This window comes from Neopelma chrysocephalum, unplaced genomic scaffold (genome assembly GCF_003984885.1).
Source record: "Neopelma chrysocephalum unplaced genomic scaffold, ASM398488v2 Primary Assembly neopelma1_147, whole genome shotgun sequence".
NCBI lineage: Eukaryota > Metazoa > Chordata > Aves > Passeriformes > Pipridae > Neopelma > Neopelma chrysocephalum.
The window spans coordinates 5749759-5769227 of record NW_020897809.1 but is presented as its reverse complement, the minus strand read 5'-3'; the positions used below and the strand labels follow the sequence as shown (position 1 = coordinate 5769227).

Sequence of the window (19469 nt, the reverse complement as noted above, 5' to 3'; positions counted from 1 at the left end):
GACCGACCGCACCGCGCCTGCGCGGGGGGCGGGGCCTGCGGCTGGGGCGGGGCTGCGCGGGCAGTGGCGGTACAGGCCGGTGGCGGGTGGCGGCCCCTGGTGGCGGGAGGGCGCGGGGGGGCGGGCAGGGAATGGGCGTCCCGGGGAATGGGGATCCCAGGGGATGGGGGTCCCAGGGGAATGGGAGTCTCAGGGGATGGGGGTCCCAGGGGATAGGAGCCTCAGGGGAATGGGAGTCCCAGGGGATGGGGATCCCAGGGATAGGAATCCTGGGGGATGGTGGCCCGGGGGACAGGGGTAACAGGGAATGGAGGTCCTGGCAATGAGGATCCTGGGGAAAGGGGGTACCAGCTCATTCCACTCCCTCGGCCACAGCCCCACGGGCCTGGAGGGGTCACGGGGAGAAGGGGCAGAACAGAGACGGGGTGTCACGGCAGCCCACCCGCAGGGCGGTGCTGGGGGCCAGCCAGGTGGCCTGGCCCAAGAGCGCTGTTATTGAGAAAAGGGCATTGAAACCAACCCTGAGAAACACCACGTGGCTTTATTGGCAGTGCCAGCCCACTGCTGGGAGCAGGACCCCCTTGGCCCCTCCACCGCCCCCCAAACCACGTCCTGGCCCGGTGGGACAGGCCTGTGCTGGGGCAGAGCGGGAGCACCAAGTGGGTCACCAAGCGGGGGCACCAGGCGGCCCCTCGGTGGGAGGGCCGGCAGCAGCTCCGTCCAGCAGCAGCCCCATCACAGGGGGTCACAGCCAGGGCAGGACCCTGGCGGTCAGAGTCCAGAGGGGCTGGTGGGGGTGCAGGGCCTTCGAGCCCTGCGGCGGGCGAGTTGGTGCCATCAGGGTGGCAGAATCCTCCTCGCCCACCCAGCTCCTGGGAGAGACGTCTTCCTCTTGCAGGGCTACATCCTGGTGCTGTGGTCCGCCTAAGGGGGATAAGACGGGGAGAGGTTGGCTTGGCTGCCCCCTCCGTTCCCCCCAACCCGTGACGGGGATGGTGGGGCCGGGTGCTCACCAAGGCCTGCCGCCGCTCCCTGCTGGCGTGTTCCACGGCGTCGTGCACGGAGGGGAAGAAGGAGTGCTTGGTGATGGTTGAGCTGAAGAAGTTGCCCCGTTCCAGCTGGGCCAGCACGGGCCCTGTGTGGAGGGAGAAGCATCTAAAGTGATGGCACCTAGCTAAGCCCCCCACCCCCCACCCAAAGCAGCCTCCCGCCTCTTGTGTTGCGGGGGAACACCGGGATCAGCACTAGGGACCCAGGCTCAGATTGGATCCATGGGACAACCTGCAGCACCCATCCCCTGGGGAAACCCTGGGGATGGGAGCACCATGGAGGGATCCCCAGGCCTGCAGCTGTGTGCAGGAGGGGTGGCCATGCCCATCAGGGGCTCATGGCTCTGCAGATCCCCCTCACCCGGGCAGCTGGCAATGAAGACATCCACTTCTATGTCACGGAAATCCCTGAAGATCTGCAAATGGCAGAAAATATTTTACAAAGGAGGAGGGAGGGGGGCCACCCCACAGGGCCTTGGAGACGCCCTTGATGAGGCTGCTGCCCTGCCTGCTGCCCTGGGCCCTTACATTCTTCAGGATCTTGATGGAGACGGTATCCACGAAGCTGACAGAGCTGAAGTCCAAGATGATGGCGTGGAAGCTGGGCTGGGGCAGCCCCAGGCTGCGCAGGGTGGGCTCCGAGGGCGCACTGCTCTGCCCTGCACTCAATTCAATCACTGCCACGCCTGGACCATCCTCTATGTTCTGGGGGAGGGAAGGAGATCCAGTGTCACTGCTCTGAGGCTGGAGCCCCCTGGGCTCACCCTGCCCTACAGTGCAGTGTGGCTTGGTGAGGCTCTTTGGCTGCACGAGGGCATGGGCAGTGGGTGGTCCCAGGAGTGGGTGCCCGTCTCACACCTTGACCCACTTTTGGAGCTCTTTCCAGATGCGTCGAGACCCACCCCTCTCCCCAGTGCTGCTCCCTGGAACCGGGCTCATTAACTGGCACCAGGCCAACCTTTGCTCTTGCTCTTAATTCTGATTAACTTGCCAAAAGGTTAATGACTCTCTGGCTTCACCACCTAATCATTAACAGCCTGGCTTTCCCCACCGACCTTGGGTATGACGGTGTGGCCCAGTTCAGTCCTAGTGCCTTTCTCACCCGTTGGCCCCAAACTGAGCTGGGAACCCTGTGGGCCACCAAGCCAGACCAGTGCATGGACAGTAGGGCCAGAACCAGGCAGAGAGGCAATGCTGGGTGGCACCAGAGCAGTCCCCTGTGTCAGGGAAGCACCTTTTTCATCTTTGCTTTTTCCTTCTCCGCTTTCTTCTGTTGTTTCTTCAGCTTCTTGAGGGCTTTCTTCTTCTTCTCAATCAGGCGGTCCACATTGATGCCGCTCTGCAAAGCAGCGCAGCTTTGTGTCCCCAGCTGCCCCACTGCTATCCTGGTGTTGGCAGGCAGGGGGACACCGGGAGCACTGGGGGGCTGGTGATTCTCCTACCTTCTTCTTCAAGGCTTCAGCGTACAGCTCCACATTGGCAAAGTAGAGTGTGCAGGAGGAGCGGAAGATCTTCACGCCAGGGACCTCCTGTGCCTGGGGGCAGATGGGGAGGGTACTACCCCCAGGGATGAAGCCACCTGCTCCCCTTCCCTCTCTTCCCCAAAATGCCCCCAGCTCCTTTCCCCAGTGAGCAGCCGCTGGGGGTGCATTGGAACGCCCCCCCATTGCAGGTGGCTCTTCCCCCAACCCAGTGCTGTTACCATCTCGTATTCCGCCACATCCCTGTAGACATCAGTGTTGGAGATGCGCCCCAGAATGGAGTAGTGGGGGCTGCGGGAACACAGCGAGGGGCTGAGGTCACCACGGGCTTCTCCTGCCCTCGGGATGCAGCATCAACCCCAGCCCCAGGGTACTCACAGCTGGGTGCGGAAGATGACCATGAGCAGTCCAAAGGCCACTGAGGCCGCCAGGCCAATGTCCAAGTTCAGCAGGAGGGTGGCCACAAATGTCACAATCCAGACCATCTGGAGAGGGGACACAGTCAGCTGCAGCACGGTCTCCCCTGCGCACCCACAAGCCTCAGCGAGGGTGGAGAAACCCTCTCCAGGGACAGGAGCACAGCCCTGGGGCTGCTCAGCACCTTACCAGGTCCACCCGGTTGGATTTCCAGAGCGTGCTGAGGTCACTGAACTGCTTAAACATGCCCTTGAGGTTGATGATGATTATGGCAGCCAAGATGGCCTAAAAGAGAAGTCTCTGCAGCTATGAGGAAGCTGAGGGCAGGTCTAGGAGTGGGCTTTGGCTGTTCCGCTGCCACACTACCATGCCATGGGATGGGCACAGGGGTGGGATGTGGCACAGAGGCCATGGAAGTAGTTGTACCTTGGGCAGGTCATAGAAGAGCTCTCCGATCTTCAGGATGGTCACCAGGATGACCAGGGATGCGATGACACCAGCTACCTGTGTGGAAGGAGAGCGGGAGGTGAGGGGTGAGCCCCCACTGCTCGCTGTGCTGCCTGACCCTGCTCCAGCCCCACGGAGGGAGGCAGTGCTGCCCAGACCTACCTGACTGTTGCCACCTGTGGTCTCCTGTACCAGGCTCCGCGACATGGAGCAGCTGATGGCAAAGCACTGGAAGAAGCCTCCCAGGAAGTTGCAGAGGCCCAGCGCGATCAGCTCCTGCAGGGACAGAGCAGCAGCAGGGCAGCACCATGCTTTCCTCCGGCTGCAAGAGGAAGCTTGGCTTTCACCCAGGGCGGGGGCCCTGCACCTCAGAGCATCACCTGGTTGCTGTCCACTTTGTAGCCATGCTTCAGGGCGAAGATCTTGCCCAGGGAGATGCAGATGGCATAGCCGACCACGGCAATGGCAAAGGCATTGCCTGCCACTTGCCCAAAGTAGCTGAAATTAGGGACCACAGGTGGCTTCAACCTACGTTCAAGACAGAGAGATGTGGCTCAAACAGGGGTGCAGTGGGTGGTACGGTGCCCCTGCCCAGCCCCCGCCGCCACCTGGCCCTGCTCACCCGCTGGGGATGGTGCCCACCACGGAGATGCCAAACTTGTCATTCAGGTCGACGCCGTAAGAGATGCCAGTGGAGACAATGATCTGGGGGAGAATGACTGGAGTGAGGCAGGGCCTTTCTGCACAGGGACCATGGAGGAGGAGGAGGAGGAGGAGGAGGAGGAAGAGGAGGGCATGACATGTGCCCTGGAGCTGCACTCGCCAAGGAACCCCATCCCACGCCACCCCTCCCTGGAAGGGACAGGGATATGCATGGCTGCATCCCCACAATAAGCTGGGGCAGCTCTGGGTACCGTGATAAGCTCGATGGGGATGGGCATGGGCAGCTTGGCAGCAAACTTGTGGTTGAGCTCTTTCACAATGAAGATGGCCACCATGGCAATGATGGCGGTCACCAGGGTGCCCACGTTGGTCTGTGGCAGCTTCTTGCAGATCTCAATGACAGTCTAAAGGATACAGAAGGAGGGAACATGCTCAGGAAATCAGATGCCTCCCCCAGAAGGTTTATGGAGGCCTCTATGTGCCCCACAGGTGAGCCCTCAGGGTGTTCTGGGCAGCAGCAAGCCCCCACTCACCACAAACAATGAAAGTGGCCCTGAGTGCTCGCCCACGGAGACCCCGAAGACATTCTTGAGCTGGGAGACAAGGACATGCACGGAGGCAGCAGTGGTGTAGCCACGCACCAACGGGTCCGAGAGGTAGGTCACCACAAATCCAAACTGCAGGAGACCCAGGGCCACCTGAAAGGAGAGGCACCAGAAGTGATCCACAGCTTTACAGCCCCCTGTTCTCTGCTAGACTAGGCTGGGGCCACCTTACCTGGAAGATGCCTGTCAGGACAGTGACGGTGGCCACCAGCTCCACCCTGGCAGCATCCCGCAATGCCTCATTGACCGTGGCATTGGTGCCATTGACGGACTCCAGGAAGTTCTCACTAGGCAGCAGGGACTCTGTCAAGCTCCCGATCATGACAGAGATGACGGCGAAAGGACCTGGGGACAGGAAGAGTGTGGGCAGGGAGCCCAAGGTGAGCACCGGGACCTCTTTGAGAGTACCTCTTAAGGGGTCAGCTCCTTTCCCCTCAGGCGAGGCTCAAAGCCCACCTGGTGCTTTGGCTCTGGTTTGGCCAATCACCTTCTTGAGGGGGCAAAGTAAAGGCAAGAAAGGCCCCCCCCAGCCATTCATGTGGCAATGCTGTGCCATGGATGAAGGCTTGTCCCTCTCATCCTCGCTCCCTCCCTCCCCACCATTGCTGTCCATGCACATGGTCCCTCAGCTCACCCACAGAGTTGTGCCTTGATGTCCCGAAGAAGAAGTAGAGGAAGACAGGGTAAAAGGAAGAGTAGAGACCAGTGACAGGTGGCAACCCAGCCAGCAGTGCATAGGCAAGACCTGGATGGTGGAGCAGGGAGAAATGTCATGAAGGGCCAACTCCTGTCCCCCCCCCAACCCACAGGGAGCCCCTGGAAGCCTGGGCATCACTCACCCTGGGGCAGGTGCATGATGCCCACACTGAAGCCTGAAGTAATGTCCCCCAGGAGCCAGTCCTTGACTGGGTAGCGGGGCAGCCAGTACAGGAAGGGCAGGAAACGGAACAGCAGGGACTTGGCAGCGGAGCCCGTGCATCTGGAGAGAAAGGAGTAGGAGCTGAGGCTGAGCACAAGTGCAGCAGTTTGGGGACATCAGTAGGGGTAGACAGGGCCCCATGAGATGCAATGGGTCCCATGGGACACCCAGCTCCATCCACTGGAGCCGGGTGTCCCTCCAGTCAGGAGAACAAAGTAGGGACATAGGTACTTCAGCTTAGGGGAAAGGATCCCCAGGTCTGCGGCTCCCCATGGTGGTGGGGCTGGGCTGTACAGTGCCTGGTGAGGTCCAGGCACATCCCCCCGGCCATATGGTCCTACCTGATCTTGCAGAGACGCACCGAGGGCTTGGTGGGAGGTTTCCTCTGCGCCACCTCCTCCAGTTCAGCCTCACTCAGCACTTCACGGGGTGCTCGGTGGCTCAGTGCCATCTCTGCTGCCATGCCCACCTGACCTTCCTGCATGCCAGTCTACTGCAGGGACATCAGGGACAGCTCAGCTACATCCCCATAGCTGGGGACACCCAGCACCCTACCCGCACCCCAGCCCCTCCTCCAACTCCATTCGCCACACAGAGCCATCCCATCTCGGCCAGGCAGGCAGGATTGGCCCTGAGGATAAGCATGAGCCGAGTTTTGGGAGTCCTGAAGCAGTGGCAGTGGCTCACAACGGCAGGTGGGCAGGGAGGAAGCTGAGGCTTCAGCAATCAGTGCTGCCCGCTCCTACCCCGCACCAGCCCCCTCTGCCCCACTGGAATGCACGGGTGGGGTCTGCCAGCAGAGCTGTCCCAGGGGGGCTCCCCCTCTGCCTGCCCGTGCAGGACCCACCTCAGTGCCAACCACCCTTCCCCTCCGTGTACCACAGCAGGGCAGGGCACAGCTGCCGAGCAGAGCCCTGGCCATCCCACAGCCCCGTCTGCAGACTTTGTCCCTTTGCGCATGAGGGGAGCAGGAATGTGAACCCCCGGCAAAAGTCACAGCTTTCCATCTCTCTGGCAGTGTCCTCCCCTGACCACTGCACTGCAGAGTCGAGATGAGCCTGTGGTCAGAGGAGGGAGGCTGGGCTGAGGTCTCACCCTTCTCAGGGCTGGGATGGTGGGATAGAGGCATCTCCGTATAGATCCACAGCCTGGTCTTGCTCAGGGCTCAGGCTGAGAGCTGCACCATCCTGCTGGGCTCACCCAGCTGGTGGCCTGCCTGGTCCTGAGGTACAACTGGACCCAAAATCCCCTCACAGGGTGCCTGGGGTTTGCCAGCCCGAGTCCCTGTGTTGCCCCCTGTTATCACTCTTACCTGCTGTGCCCAAGTTGGTCAGGAGCTGGCAGGCAGGTGCACGCTCTGCTTCCTCCTATTTATTAAAGCCAGCCTGTGATCTTTGAGACACCGCTCCCTGACTCCTGTCCTTCCTCCTGCCCTTCCTCCTGCCCTGCCGAGAAGCTGCCTGCTTCCCAGCCCCACTGCTGCACCCATGGCACCCACCACGCTCCCCTCCATGCCCTGGTGTGCTGAGTTCCTCAGCTGTGGCACGCCCAGGACTGTCACCACTGCCCCCAGAACCATCCCATACGGGGGACTGTCCATTCCAGTCTCAGCTCCTGGTCTGCAGCCATATCCAGGGTGCTGCCATGCCCAACCACCCATGCCAGGTGCAGAGCAGTGGTCTTCTTGCCATTGGGCACATCCTGGTGCCGACCTCCTGCTAAGAGCTGCTGGGCACTCACCACCCCAGGGCACTGCTCAAGGTCCTGCCATCATCCTCCTGTGCCCCCACGGCTCCCATGGGTGTCCCTTCCCCACCCCATGTCCTGCAGCAGGAGCTCTGCCCAGGACAAGAAGGGCTACCCACAGCCTCAGGTCATAGCATCCACAGTATTTTCCACAGCCCCTTGCTTACCTTTCTTGGAAGAAGTGTGCTGTGCCCTGTGGACTGCCCCGCTCTCCCACAATTTGCACAGACCCAGCCGTTATCTTGTTCCAAAGGTCCCCAGCAGGCACTAGAGTCCCACTGAACCCCTCATTCCTTCCTGGGCTCCATCATGACCTAGAATTGGTTTCAGAAAATTTCTGAGTCATGCTTGGCCCAGTCCCATAGGGATATGACCGCGGAAATCCAGGCACCCATAGCTGACTGGTACCAGGGTGTGGGGTGAAGGCAGTGGGCAGGGCCAGGCATCAAAGAGTCCTGGGTCCCCTGGGTGGTGGGATAGGACTGGAGAGCAGCGTAAGTGGTGACATCCAGGGCCACAATTTCCAGAGTCAGAGCAACTCGTCCCCCTCCCTGGTGTAGGGTAACCCATGGCCACCCTGGCTCTCCCTGTGGTAAGCATGACCCAGGTCCCACAGCAGCCACGCACCTTTCAGGCAGTGGGACTGTGCCTGCTCCCTCAGCCTCTCCCACATCCCTGGCCCCTGCTGTCCACCCACATGCCCATCAGTCCCACCGTGGCCAGGTAAAGGCACACTGATGCTGACACAGGCACCATGTGACTCTTGCCTCCTCATTGTTTATTCACTCACCCAGTAGAGTGAATCAGAGGCCATCCTAGGACTCCTGCTCGGAAGCAAACAGCACCAGTGTCATTTAGTGCCTCCTTATCGCTGCTCCTTGTCCCCACCCGTGCCATTCCTTCCCACATCCCAGCGTCCAGCCCCTGACCTGCATGCCGGGCTGGCCACTCTACCTGTGACTCCCTCTTGCCACCCCAGCCAGCTCTCCCTGGCCCTTACCCCCCCACCAGCCCCAAGAAGGGCTGCAGGACAGGACCACAGCTCCTGGCACTGCCGCTGCAACTCCCAAGGGCCACCCTGAGCTGGCCCCCAGCTGCTTAGAGGATGGAGCCCGTGAGGGACAGAGGGATGACAATTGATGGCGACCCTTGCTCAGGGTGCTGTGGATCAATGCTGCACTTTGATCTTTCCTCTTCAACAGGAAGGGAGGGACGGAGGGCATCAGGATCACACTCAGCCTCTCCTCCACAGACTTTCTTCTCCTTGCTGGTAGCCAGCTTGACACCGCTGAGGTCAGGCAGCCTTTGGACAATGGATCTTCTTCCCTTGATTGGGGGTGCCAGCTGCTGCCAGGCACAGGCCCCATGACTAGCCACAGCCACTGTGGCACCACAGCCCTGCTGGCAGTGCTGGGGCCACTGGCCACCACTGCAGCCGATCCCAGCTCTGGGTGAACCGGCCTGGACACATCCCAGTTCAGGCAACTGACAGCACCTGAAGTCCCTGTCCCCTGGTCACCTCACCCTGTTCCAGGTGACTCCCCTTCAGTCTACGAGCTGGCCGGGAGCTCCTGCCCAAGCCTCCTCCCACCATCACCTCAAGCCCAGGCGCTGCACTCGTTGCCCCATCCATGGATCCACTGCACAGGGAGAGATGGCAGAGAGGCCAGCACCATTTTATAGACTTTTATTTCCAAATCTGGCGCTTCCATGATACACTTTTACACAGCCAGAGAGGGGGCACGGGCATCTCCCCGCTCCCTGCCAACAGAATCGGGAGACAAAGAGAGGAAATAAAACCCAACCAAACCCCGCAAAGGAAAAAACCCAAACCCAAGGAGGACGCTCCCCAGAGCCCAGGTCACAGCATTACAATCAGGGACCAAGCCAAAGACTGGTCTGCAAGAAGTAGACTCCTGCTTCTTGACCGGCCCAGGTCTGCAGGGACGGCCACCAGCTCCGCTGCTCTCTTCTTTTTGGCACTTGTCACTTGCTCTCCATTTGGCACCAGCATTAAGAGCCCCATACCTAACTTGGCAGAAACATGGGCCCTACAGCACCACAGGGAGGGAATCCCAAGACTCTGGTGCCGGCACTGCACAGCCGGAGAGAAACATGTAAACGAGCTTGTTCCCAAAGGCAAAGATGGGCAGCATGGAGGGGCCTGGCTGTTCCCAGCACGTGGGGCCAGCAGGCTTTCCCTCTGCACACTGGTTCCGAATGGCATGTAAACATGTCAGCAGGCCCTGCTGTCCTCATCCCTGGGAAAACAGTGAGCCTGCCTCATTGGGGCTGTGCCGGGGAGCCAAGGGACCCCCAGTCATCAGCCCTTCTGTTCCCTCCGCGCTCTTCCCACTGACTCTGGGATGTAGCCAAGAGGCCTTTGCTTCCCCAGGGGCCTGGAGGACAGCAGCACAAGTCCTCTTCTGTAAACATGTCGGGCTGGGCTACAGTAAGATGCCATGGTAGTGTGGCAGTAAGGCAGTAAGGGGCGTAGGGTCACACAGCCCCAAGAGCACCACGGGGCGGCCGAGCAGAGGCACCACGCTCGGCCGGAGAGAGGGAGCATGCCAGCCCCCTGAGCCAAATGCCCTGGCCCGAGGCTGGGGTAGGCACAAAGGAGTGTTACTTCATGGCAGGGCTAGTAGGAGCCCCAGGCCAGGCCCCAGGCCAGGCCCCAGGCTGAGCAGAGACACCATCAGGGCAACCTGATTTTCCAGAGAGGGCAAAGTGCCGTTTATCTCCATCTCCCAAAATCCAGGCCACTCTGAGCTGGGGTCCTCTGCTAGTCAGAGGATAGCAGATATATGCAGAGTTCCCAGGGATCCAGCTAGATACAACTTTTGTGGGCAATGCTGGACCCTGAGACTGAAGCCACATCATGCTCCTGCGGATGCTAGTCCTCCGCAGAGGGAGCACTGGCTCTGGGAACAGCCTAGCCTGCTGCTGAGCAGGACAAGAGTCATCCAGCTCCTTGCCTGGACCCACAAACCAACAGAGATTTGCTTTGTAACATCCAGGTTAAAGAGCACAACACCCAGTGTGTAAAAACACAGTGCTCCCTTGCTGAACAGAGGAAACCAGCATTGATGAGACTGGGACCATCCTGGTACAGGACAGGGCTGCACAGCAAAGCTTGTCTCCTCCCCAGCAGGTCCCTACTCCTGAATTTGCTGCCCCATTCGTTTGTGCTCTCACCGGCACACAGCCCCTCACCGAGGTGGGGCAGCCCCAAGGGGGAGGGTCCCATGGGAGGGCAGAGGGAGGCCTGGCTGCATGGGGCTGAGGGACACCAGGCAGGAGGGTGGCAAGACACGTGTGGAGCTGCACAGTGGGAGGGTGGGGGGCAGCAGGGCCAGCTGTCCTGCAATGGGACTTGGACAAAGCAGTGCCAACAAAGACTTAAGGACTGCCTGGCACTGCCTCTCCAGTCCACTGGGATTGTGGTCCTCATAGCCCCAGGGAAGCTGGCAAAGGGCTGTTGATGAAACAAATGCTCCAGGTCCTGGGAACAGACCATCCGTAAAAATAACCATAGAAATTTCTTTTCTCTCTGATTACAAAGATACAAAAAGGTAGAAAACCCTCCCCTGCTCCCACGTCCTGGGCTCCATCTCTGTCCCTCTGCCACTGCCCACCCTCCGCACACACACGCACACCCCATGTACAAACAGCTCGCAGAGAAAGAGCTCAGCCCTGGCGGGTCGGAGTTGCCACCCTTGCCCAGTACTACCTGTCACACCGGGCAGGTGACGGGGAGCACAGCAGCAGTCGAGAGCCTGGAGGCTCCTGGCAGTGGGTGGTGTGCGCTGCCGGCCCCTTGGCCCACAGGGCAGGGGAAGGCAGGGTTGGTTTTGGGCCTCTGACCACCATCAGTTCTGGCCCCTGCCCCCTGGGGACACCAAACCTCGGCTGGCAGTGCCTGGTGAAGGGCTCTGCTTCTTCCATCTCTCTTCTGGACAACTTCAGCCCCTCAGGAATGGCCCTCGCTTCTCATTATTCTTCTCAGAGGAAAGAAAAACAGCATTAAGACATGGCATCTCCCCTGTACTCCAGCATCCTTCCCCTGCTAGGCCAGATGGGGACAGGGCAGAGACTCACTCCCACGTCAGGGCAGGAACAACTGTATCCAAGTCCCTGAGTTCAGGGAAGAGGAAAGGAGGGATGAGGTGGGGTGGGGTATGGTGTGGTAGCAGCAGTACCAGCAGAGAGCAGAGCTGGAGGGGAAGAAATGACAGACTGGGACAGGGTCCCTGGGGAGAAACATGGCTGGGGCAGGCAGAGCTCCCCTAGGATTTGGGCTCCCTCCTCTCCAGCCAGCCTGGCCCTTGCATACATCTGCTCACTGGGACTTAGAGCCAGCATTGACCAAGGGGACCAGCCATGAGGCCAGCCTGGCTGCACAGAGCATTGCCCCCGAAGCCTCACAGGCCACAAGCAAGGGCCATTGTCTCTGGCAGAGTGGGCAGACTCACATACACAGATGTTCCTGCCCATGCTGCACTGCAAGCACCCAGAGCTGTCACACCTGAAGCTTCTCCCTGCCCAGTCACTGTTCAGGATCAGGAGACACCTGCTGCTCACCCTGGGGGCTCACACAGCCCTCTCCCTCCAAACCAAACCCCTTTCGGGAAGAAGTCAAGGAGGTGGACAGTGCACAAGATCAGCTGGGGAATGCACAAGAGCTGGCTGAGGAAGGAAGGAACACACTTACTCTGAGTCTGGTGACAGCTCTGAAATGCTGTGGGAGGTGGCAGAGCGAGGCGTCGAGGGACACATTGCGGAGGGTGTCGAGGTCTGCAAGGCAGAGGGGGTGGCGGTGGTCTGGGGGCCTGAAGGCGTGCTGGAAGATTGCACTGAGGACAGGACGGAGGAGTTAAAAGAAGCAAGGATGGAAGAAAGGATATCTAACTGTTCAGTGGAAGGATGTCGGCTGGGAATGGCCTCCAGGTTCTCCCTAGAAGGGTGTCTCCTCGACAGCGGCTCTAGGCTTTCCCTAGACAGCTGCCTCCGAGAGAGACTCCCCAGGTTGTCCTGTGAGGGCTGCCTGCTAGGCACTGTGTCCAGAGGCTCTCTGGAATTAGATCTTCTGGGTAGAAAGTCCAGCTGCTCCCTTGAAGCTTGTCTAGCTGATGCTAGCAGGTCCCTTGAAGGCTGTTTTCTAGAAAGTAAATCCAATTGCTCTCGAGAAGTATCTCGACTTGGTAACATGTCTATTCGGTCTCTGGACACTTGCCTACTTGGCAATGTGTTTAGCCACTCTCTAGAGACTTCTCTTACTGGCCCACAGTCTAGCTGCTCTCTTGACCCAAATCTGCAGGGTAAAGTGTCAAGGCAGTCTCTGGAGCCCTGTCTCCGAGGCAGCGTGTTCCCATGATCTCTCTGACTGGGCCTAGCAGCGAGTAGATCCAAGTTTTCCCTAGATGCATGTCTGCTTGGGATACTTTCCAGGTGTTCAGTAGACCCATGCCTGCTGGGGATAGTGTCCAGCTCCTCCCTGGACCCATGCCGACTGGGCACAGCTTCCAAGCACTCTCCTGAGTTGTGTCTGCTCAGCTGCTCCCGGGACATCTGTCTCCTCATCAGCATGTCAAGCTGCTCCCGTGAGGAGTACCGGCTGGCCGGCTGCGACAGGCTGCCGGCTCCAGAGTAAATCCTGCCGTAGGAGGCAGCAGGGACAGCTCTGTGACCCAGTGTGGAGGTCTTGTACCACGTCAGCTCGTTGGTCATTCTGCCAACGGATGGCAGGCCCTGGAGAGTTGGTGGGTACTGGAGACGGTTCTTCAAAATCCCTGCACCAGACAGAAAGAGAAGTCAAATCTTTGCGCAAAAGCAAAAAGAGCATGAAAACCAGGGAGATAAGCCATACCTCCCCAAGGGCACAGCCAGATGGATCTGATGCTGTCAGGCCAAGTCATCCTGACACAGGCAAGGCCACCCTTGCCCACTTGCTCCAGGCTGTTACCTTTTCTCTGCCGTTGGGTCTGGGTGAGGGAGTTCTCATCCCCACTGGTCAAAGCCAGGTCTGGCTGATTATTGTTGGCTGCATCCTTGTTGATGTCAAACCCCAGCTTCCGCTCGGAGCCCCACTTCTGCAGGGAGCAGGGGTGAACCTCGCACTCGCCCAGAGCCGGCCAATACGACATGAGGTCATTGCCGTCCACATCTGAAGGATGCAGCAAAACAGGCCCCAGGGAAGAGGGAGAGAATATTTCCATGAGCAGCAATTGAGCCATCACAAGACGTGGCCTGTCCCCCAGGGACCTGAGCTCATCCCTTTCCCTGCCAAAGCCCTGGGACTTGCCTTTGGGAGTGGTGTTGGCAGGGTTAGTGAGGAGGCGTTCGCTGTGTGCCGCCCGCTTGAACTGGCGCTGGAAGCGGCCCCGCAGGCGTACATTCTCCTCACTCTCTGAGGATGGGATGGAGAGGCTGCGCTCTTCATCCAGAGACAGGTCACTGTCAGAGTCCGAGTCCTGGTCTGTAGGAGCACAGTGTGTGTCAGGGAGATGTTTGGAATGAAGGTGAGAGAGGCTTCTGATGGCAGTGCCAGGAAGGTGGAAATACCCTAGAGCTGACCACCCTTATGAGAGTGACTTACCCCTCACTGCCTTTCCCTCGGCAGCAGTGATAGTGCCAGCTGCCCTGGCCCTATCACCAGGTACCCAGGAGGAGCCTGGCTCCCTCTCACTACACCTCCCTGTAAGGCAGCTGCAAACAGCCATAAGATCCCCTCTGCCTCCTCCTCCAGGCTGAGCAAACCCACCTCCCTCAGCCTCTGCTTGTTTGCCCCATGCCCCAGCTGTGAGGGTGGCTCCTGCTGGTCTCACTCCAGTGAGTCAAATGTCTGTACTGTACTGGACAGCCCAGTATTCCCACAGATTCTGCAACAACCAGTGTTCCCTATCTTGCTTTCTCTACCTCTAGCCCCCTGGGGCTTGGCTATGCCCTTTGTCATCTGTCCAGGAGGAGGCTGTGCTAAATGGCACAGTGGCTGCCTCTCCCTCCTATCCACAGTGTTTGGAAGTCACAGCTGAGCATGGGGTGGAGGACGTAACCATATAGTCAGAGCCTGCACTGGGAAGAATTTCCTTAAGCCAGGAGTTAATTTGGGATGCACAGAGTTGGCCCCAAATCCAGGCACAGGGCTGAGTCTTACCTCCCCCAGCATCACGGTGGAACATGGCCACGTCGATGTCCGTGGGTCCGGCATGAGCCAACAGGCTGTGATCCAGGACAGAGCCCTGACGTGCCGTCACGTTGTCTCTGAAATACAGGAGGCCCAAATGGTCAGGAGCCTCCTTCTGCCCGGGCACTGCGGCCCCCCAGAGCCCCGCTCCCTACCTGAGGTACGCCCGCTGGCTGGAGTGAGTGCGGGCAGAGCGCACGCTGCTCACCGAGGAGACTGTGGAGGCCCCCAGAGTGATGCGGATGAGCCCACTCTCCTCAAACAGCGCTGTGTTGTTGTAGGCACTGGGGCCCTGAGCAGGGCAGGGAGAGAGTATGTTAAGGAGTTGCTATGGCAGCTGCCATGAGGAAGTGGGGACATGCCTGTCAGCTCCAGTCCCAGACATGCAGCCTGACCCCAGAGCCCTGGGCTGCTCTGCTCTCACCCACCTGTGTGCTCCTTGTGGCCTCCTCGCTCTGCCCTTTCTTGCCGAGGCAGGCCAGCTTCCAGGCCTCCCACACCTCCTCATTTAGCACACAGAACAGAACCAGCACAGCCAGGCCCTGTGGGGAGAGATGCCGTGAGAGACAGCCCCTCATTGCCAGTTGACCTGCTTGCCCACAGCACCAGTGGAGGGACAGTCCTTGGCTCCTCAGGAGCCCAGCAAATTGGCTCTGATGGCCACCAGGACTGGGATGCACCAAAGACGCCCCAAAGCTGATCAGAGGTACCACCCATGGTGGCCATGGGTGAGAGAGAAAAGGATGGGGTGTTCTCCTGGCTGGCAGTAGCCAAGGAGCAGATGGCAGGGTCCCCTGCAGCAACACCAGCCACAGTGGTAGCAGGAGGTTGGCAGGGTGCTGCCACGGGTCTGATTTTGGGTGTCCAACACTTCTGCTGCATGCTGTTCTCTTGCTCTGCCCTCTGAGAGCATGGAGGTACCTTCCCTCCAAAGACGGGCCTTGCTATCCCTCGGATGTCACCTCTGAACCAAACACCTTGCAGCCACCTCCTACTCACCAGAGGCACAGCAGCAAGGACTGGCAGGAGTCACTCACTGCCAGTCACAGTGTCACAGTGGTGACAGCAGAAGGGACAAGGAGCACAGCAGGATGCTGGGAGCTCAGCGCAGGCCACCCACTCTCCACAGATGGCTGTTGGGACCACAGGGACGCTCTCCTGGGCTGACCCATGCCCTCCCCAGCAGAGGCTGGGCAGTTACCTGGAGGCTGCAGAGGACAGTGTAGAGGTAGTGGAAAGCCAGGACACTGTTGTTGACAGCCAAGAGGCCAAAGAGCCAGGTAGTGCTAATAACTAGAAGCAGAACAAAGGAGCTCCGTAACGTCATGCTGGAGAGAGAGAGACAGACAGACAGACAGGCACACAGACACACACCAAGAGGTTAGTGCGTACTGTTAATCTACGGTCTAGTGCTCACAGACAGAGATCCAGAGGGGAAAGTGATCCTCTCCAGCCCTCCCTGTCGTTCCCAGCACTGTGGGCACATCCCTGCAAAGCGGTCCAGCTCCTGCCAACTCCCAGGCCTTCCCTTCTGGATCACACATGGTAAACACAGGTCATTTGGAGCCACAGAAAGCTGAACCATGTTCCAGGGCTGGCTCAGAAGGGAGTGGGAAAAGGTCCTCAGGAGCATGTAGGAGAGGAAGAAGCAGGTGCTGGTAGCTGACAAGGGTGAAGTGTTGAATCCAAGCAGACATGTGGGGTGGCTGTGAGGGCAGGTGGTGAAGGAGGACCAGTTGGTGGGTCAGTGTGGAGATGAGGACGTAGGAACAAGAGGAAAGGACAAAATTTAGGAAGGGTTAATGTGGCTGGCAGGTGTGGGAGAGGAGAGTGGCTGCGAGGCTGACACTGATGCACAGAGGGGCCCTCTGTGATGGTGGAAGAAGGAGGATGGTCACTGAAAATGCTAAAAACCATGAGCTGTTGGAGCTCTGCTGGGAGTTTGGCCACTAATACTCACAGAACCGATTTCTTCTTGGTCTCCTTTTGGCCTGGGGAACAGGACATCTTGGCCACAAGCAGGAACATGACCCCATTCATCTGAAAGCGTTGGCACCGATTAGAAGCTGTGCCAAGGGCTGGCTCTGACCTGACTTCCCCAGTGCAGAACACGGGCAGACTCCAGGTCCACCAGGTCCATGCAAACATCCCCTCCTTTCCCCTTCATGCCCGAGCCATGGCCTCCCCCAGATTTGACTGGAGTGAGGAGGGACAAAAAGAGGGCCTCTAACTGAGGGAGGGGGGTACATAGAATGGGGCAGGTAGTGGGCAGCCAAGGAGGAGCAAGTGCCCATGGTGCGGAGAAGGAAGGCAGGAGAGGGTTGTGGGTGAAACAGGACAGGGTTTTACCACAATGACGACAGTAATGGGGCCTGCAAAGCTCCAGACCAGCTTATCATGAATGGAAATCCAGCAGAAATCAGGGTTCCCATAGCCCTCAGGATCCAGGCCAACAGCTAGCCCTGCAAGAGGAAGGGAGAGGTCAGGTCCAGACCCAGAAGCCTTGGACTTGTCCAAGCCATATCAATCCCATCACAGCACTGAAGGCAGTGAAAAGGCTCTCTCCCTGCTCCTTGCCCTGTGCACAGGCTTCCCCACCACAGGGAAAGAGCCAGGACTGCGAGCCCCAGCACCAAGGGCCTTTATTTCCTTTTCCCCAGGTATCTCTGATACAGCCCAGCTGAGCAGGCACTCACTGTCAGCAACGGGTCACCCAAGCATGCAGGCTTAGGAAAGCAGGAGACCTCAACTACAAGTCCTGGGATAAGCCATGGGGAGGTGTGCTGAGAAATTACTTCTCCCCAGGAGGCAAGAAAACAGCCCTTGATACATGGTCCCCCGTTGACCACCCCAGCACCGCTTGCTGCCAGCACTGCTGTCCATGGCAAACCCACCTTCAGCTCTCCACACTGGGTGAGCTGGGCAACACCAGGTGGTCAGGAGGCTGCTGAGAACCAGCACAAATGGTTTTGGCATGGCTGCAGGACAAGCAGCTCTTACCAGTGATGATGGCAGGCACTCCCCAGCCAATGGCATAGTAGAAACGCATGGCCCCGAAGTTGACGTTGCGGGCTTCGGTCTGCATGCGGTAGATGTGGAGACCCTGGACGAAGAGCCAGGCGAAGGTGGAGAGGAAGAAGCAGTGGAGGAGGATGGCAATCACAGTGCAAAGAAACTGGGGAGACAAAAGCCACTTAGAGATGGTGCCACTGTGCCAATGTTAATGGCATCATCCACACCTCACCCTCACCCCCACGGGCGTGCTGGTTCAACCACAGACCTGGTTCTCAGTGCGGTTGATCCCCAGGAGAAAGAGCAGCTCAGAGAAGAAGAGGGTGACTGATATGTTGGAGTGGATGCCACGGGTGTTGGACTTGAGGCCTTTGAGGCATGTCAGGAAGGAGAAGGTCAACAGCAGAGACACCAAGGAGAGAGACACCAAGGAATAGGTGACAATTGCCAATGTCTCCAGGTCACCTTCCAGTTGCTGAAGCAGCAGAGAACCAAAAGCAAACAGTGGTGTTAGGGGCAGACACAGGATGCTTGCAGAGCTCTCAAACTCTAGTTGTGCCCACAAGAAATTTTCTGCCTGTGCCTGTTTATTATTATTTAACAGCCTCCACCATTGCCCACAGCCCCATGGGCAGAGTTTACCTCTCGGTGCGAGCTGTCCATCAAAACCCCAAAGGTGCCAAACTGGGAGCACTGGCAGTGGACGTGCGTGGTGTTTCGGTACACAAGCTCGCAGTCCCTGGCTGTCCAGAAGCCAGAGGGGTTGGTCCTGCAGCCACCAAAAAGCAGAGTGCACTTAGGAGAGAAGACAGATGAGTGTGGTGTGTGGGGGAGGAACTGCAGAGAAGATGGGTGACTGGCAAGGCTCTTCTGCCAGCAGATACAACTGCACTCCTACAGCTCAACTACTGGAGCCAGAGTGTGGATGTGGCACTCAGGGACATGGGTTAGTGGTGGGCTGGAAAGTGCAGGGTTAACAGTTGGACTCAATGGTCTTAGAGGGCTTTTCCAACCTAAACAATTCGATGACCCTGCTGTGCCCTCCCAGCAGGGAACCCCACCAGGAGAGAGTGGAAATCCCCCACACCCCAGTGCTGCCCAGGTACACAGACTGTTACAACCAAGGAAACCTGGGGAACGAGGAGGTGTCTGGGGAAAGCAGCTCAAAGAGAGCGGCCCAGCCATGCTCGACTCACGGGTTGGAGTGGTTCCACTGGACACAGAGAGGTTTGCTCCTGTTGGCTGTCTCCAGCAGGTAAAATTCCAACACAAGAGGGGTGTCCAGGGGCCCTTGCAGGAAGGTGTGATTGCTGAACACAGACACACTCACGATGGGGGAGTTCATCACAGGATTCTTGGGGAGCCTGCAAGGAGCAACAGAGCTCTACCATCACTGTGCATGGCATCCGCAGATGCTTGAGGACTTCCCAGATATCCTGTCCTGACATCTCACAAGAACAGGTCTGCCCAGTCCACACCAAGGGGCTGGGAAACATGGGACAGAGCAACGCCAGGGTGGGGAACAGGCAGAGCACTGTGGGACTGCCTGGCTGGGAAGCAAACCCACACCATTGCAGACACCCTTGGCAATTGCTGGAGGGAACAGAAGAGAGTCCAGCCAGCCCCTCTCCATGAGTGCTTGTGGGGGCAACGGGGAGGGGACGTACCTGACACTGCGACGATCCACCTGGTAGCGCGCAGGCAGCAGCCCCCCGAGGGTGCGGTACATGATGAGAATGACCACAGTGAGAGCGGGCTCAGGCTCTGGCAGCACCTGCCTTGGGGAGGAGCTCTCCACAGTGTAGTTCCCTTCACCCCCAGCCAGTGTGGGCATTGCTGTAGGGGCAGCTGAGGCACACAAGGGGGTGGTGAGAACACATATACACACATGCTGCTCCGAAGACAACTTGCGAGGCCATCAGGAGCCTTTGGGATGTGGTGAAG

At 58.9% G+C, this 19469-nt stretch overlaps 2 protein-coding genes across 8 annotated transcripts in view; both read right to left on the bottom strand.

Annotated features, from left to right (window-relative positions):
* Window positions 1–522: 522 nt before the first annotated feature.
* SLC26A6 (solute carrier family 26 member 6) lies at window positions 523–7601 on the bottom strand. Of its 7 annotated transcripts, XM_027700950.1 has the most exons (20): window positions 6461–6704; window positions 5923–6071; window positions 5502–5641; window positions 5297–5407; window positions 4835–5007; window positions 4591–4755; window positions 4309–4461; window positions 4017–4099; window positions 3775–3922; window positions 3557–3670; window positions 3374–3451; window positions 3137–3232; window positions 2909–3015; window positions 2752–2821; window positions 2492–2584; window positions 2284–2388; window positions 1578–1754; window positions 1411–1465; window positions 1014–1135; window positions 523–924 (listed from the first exon to the last, which is right to left on the bottom strand). In XM_027700950.1, the coding sequence occupies exons 1-20, from the start codon at window positions 6539–6541 to the stop codon at window positions 901–903; spliced, it is 2244 nt and encodes a 747-aa protein (XP_027556751.1). In that variant the 5' UTR covers window positions 6542–6704; the 3' UTR covers window positions 523–900. The 7 variants fall into 7 exon arrangements, with proteins under 7 accessions (XP_027556751.1, XP_027556757.1, XP_027556755.1 ...); XM_027700956.1 differs by lacking the exon at window positions 523–924 and having other exon boundaries at window positions 1022–1297; window positions 6461–6706; XM_027700954.1 differs by lacking the exons at window positions 523–924; window positions 6461–6704 and adding an exon at window positions 7495–7601 and having other exon boundaries at window positions 1022–1465; window positions 5923–6074.
* Window positions 7602–8997: 1396 nt separating this feature from the next.
* Window positions 8998–19469, bottom strand: part of CELSR3 (cadherin EGF LAG seven-pass G-type receptor 3) — a 31557-nt gene continuing 21085 nt past the window's right edge. The window contains exons 21-35 of the mRNA XM_027700948.1: window positions 19193–19373; window positions 18722–18889; window positions 18168–18294; window positions 17794–18000; window positions 17514–17688; window positions 16863–16975; window positions 16474–16553; window positions 15715–15841; window positions 14942–15055; window positions 14669–14805; window positions 14484–14590; window positions 13632–13805; window positions 13293–13493; window positions 12042–13119; window positions 8998–11328 (exon numbers count right to left, since the gene is read on the bottom strand). Coding sequence (XP_027556749.1) covers window positions 11301–11328; window positions 12042–13119; window positions 13293–13493; window positions 13632–13805; window positions 14484–14590; window positions 14669–14805; window positions 14942–15055; window positions 15715–15841; window positions 16474–16553; window positions 16863–16975; window positions 17514–17688; window positions 17794–18000; window positions 18168–18294; window positions 18722–18889; window positions 19193–19373 — 3017 coding nt within the window. The 3' untranslated portion in view covers window positions 8998–11300. The remainder of the gene's footprint in view (window positions 11329–12041; window positions 13120–13292; window positions 13494–13631; window positions 13806–14483; window positions 14591–14668; window positions 14806–14941; window positions 15056–15714; window positions 15842–16473; window positions 16554–16862; window positions 16976–17513; window positions 17689–17793; window positions 18001–18167; window positions 18295–18721; window positions 18890–19192; window positions 19374–19469) is intronic.

What these genes read in the sequence shown, in the direction of transcription:
- SLC26A6 (XM_027700949.1), bottom strand. Translation starts at nt 6,541, where the DNA reads ATGCGCAAAGGGACAAAGTCTGCAGACGGGGCTGTGGGATGGCCAGGG. An exon ending in GGCCACTTTCATTGTTTGTG is followed by an intron (nt 4,462 to 4,590) that starts GTGAGTGGGGGC and finishes TGTATCCTTTAG; the next exon opens with ACTGTCATTGAGATCTGCAA. An exon ending in GTCATCTTCCGCACCCAGCT is followed by an intron (nt 2,822 to 2,908) that starts GTGAGTACCCTG and finishes GTGTTCCCGCAG; the next exon opens with CCCCCACTACTCCATTCTGG.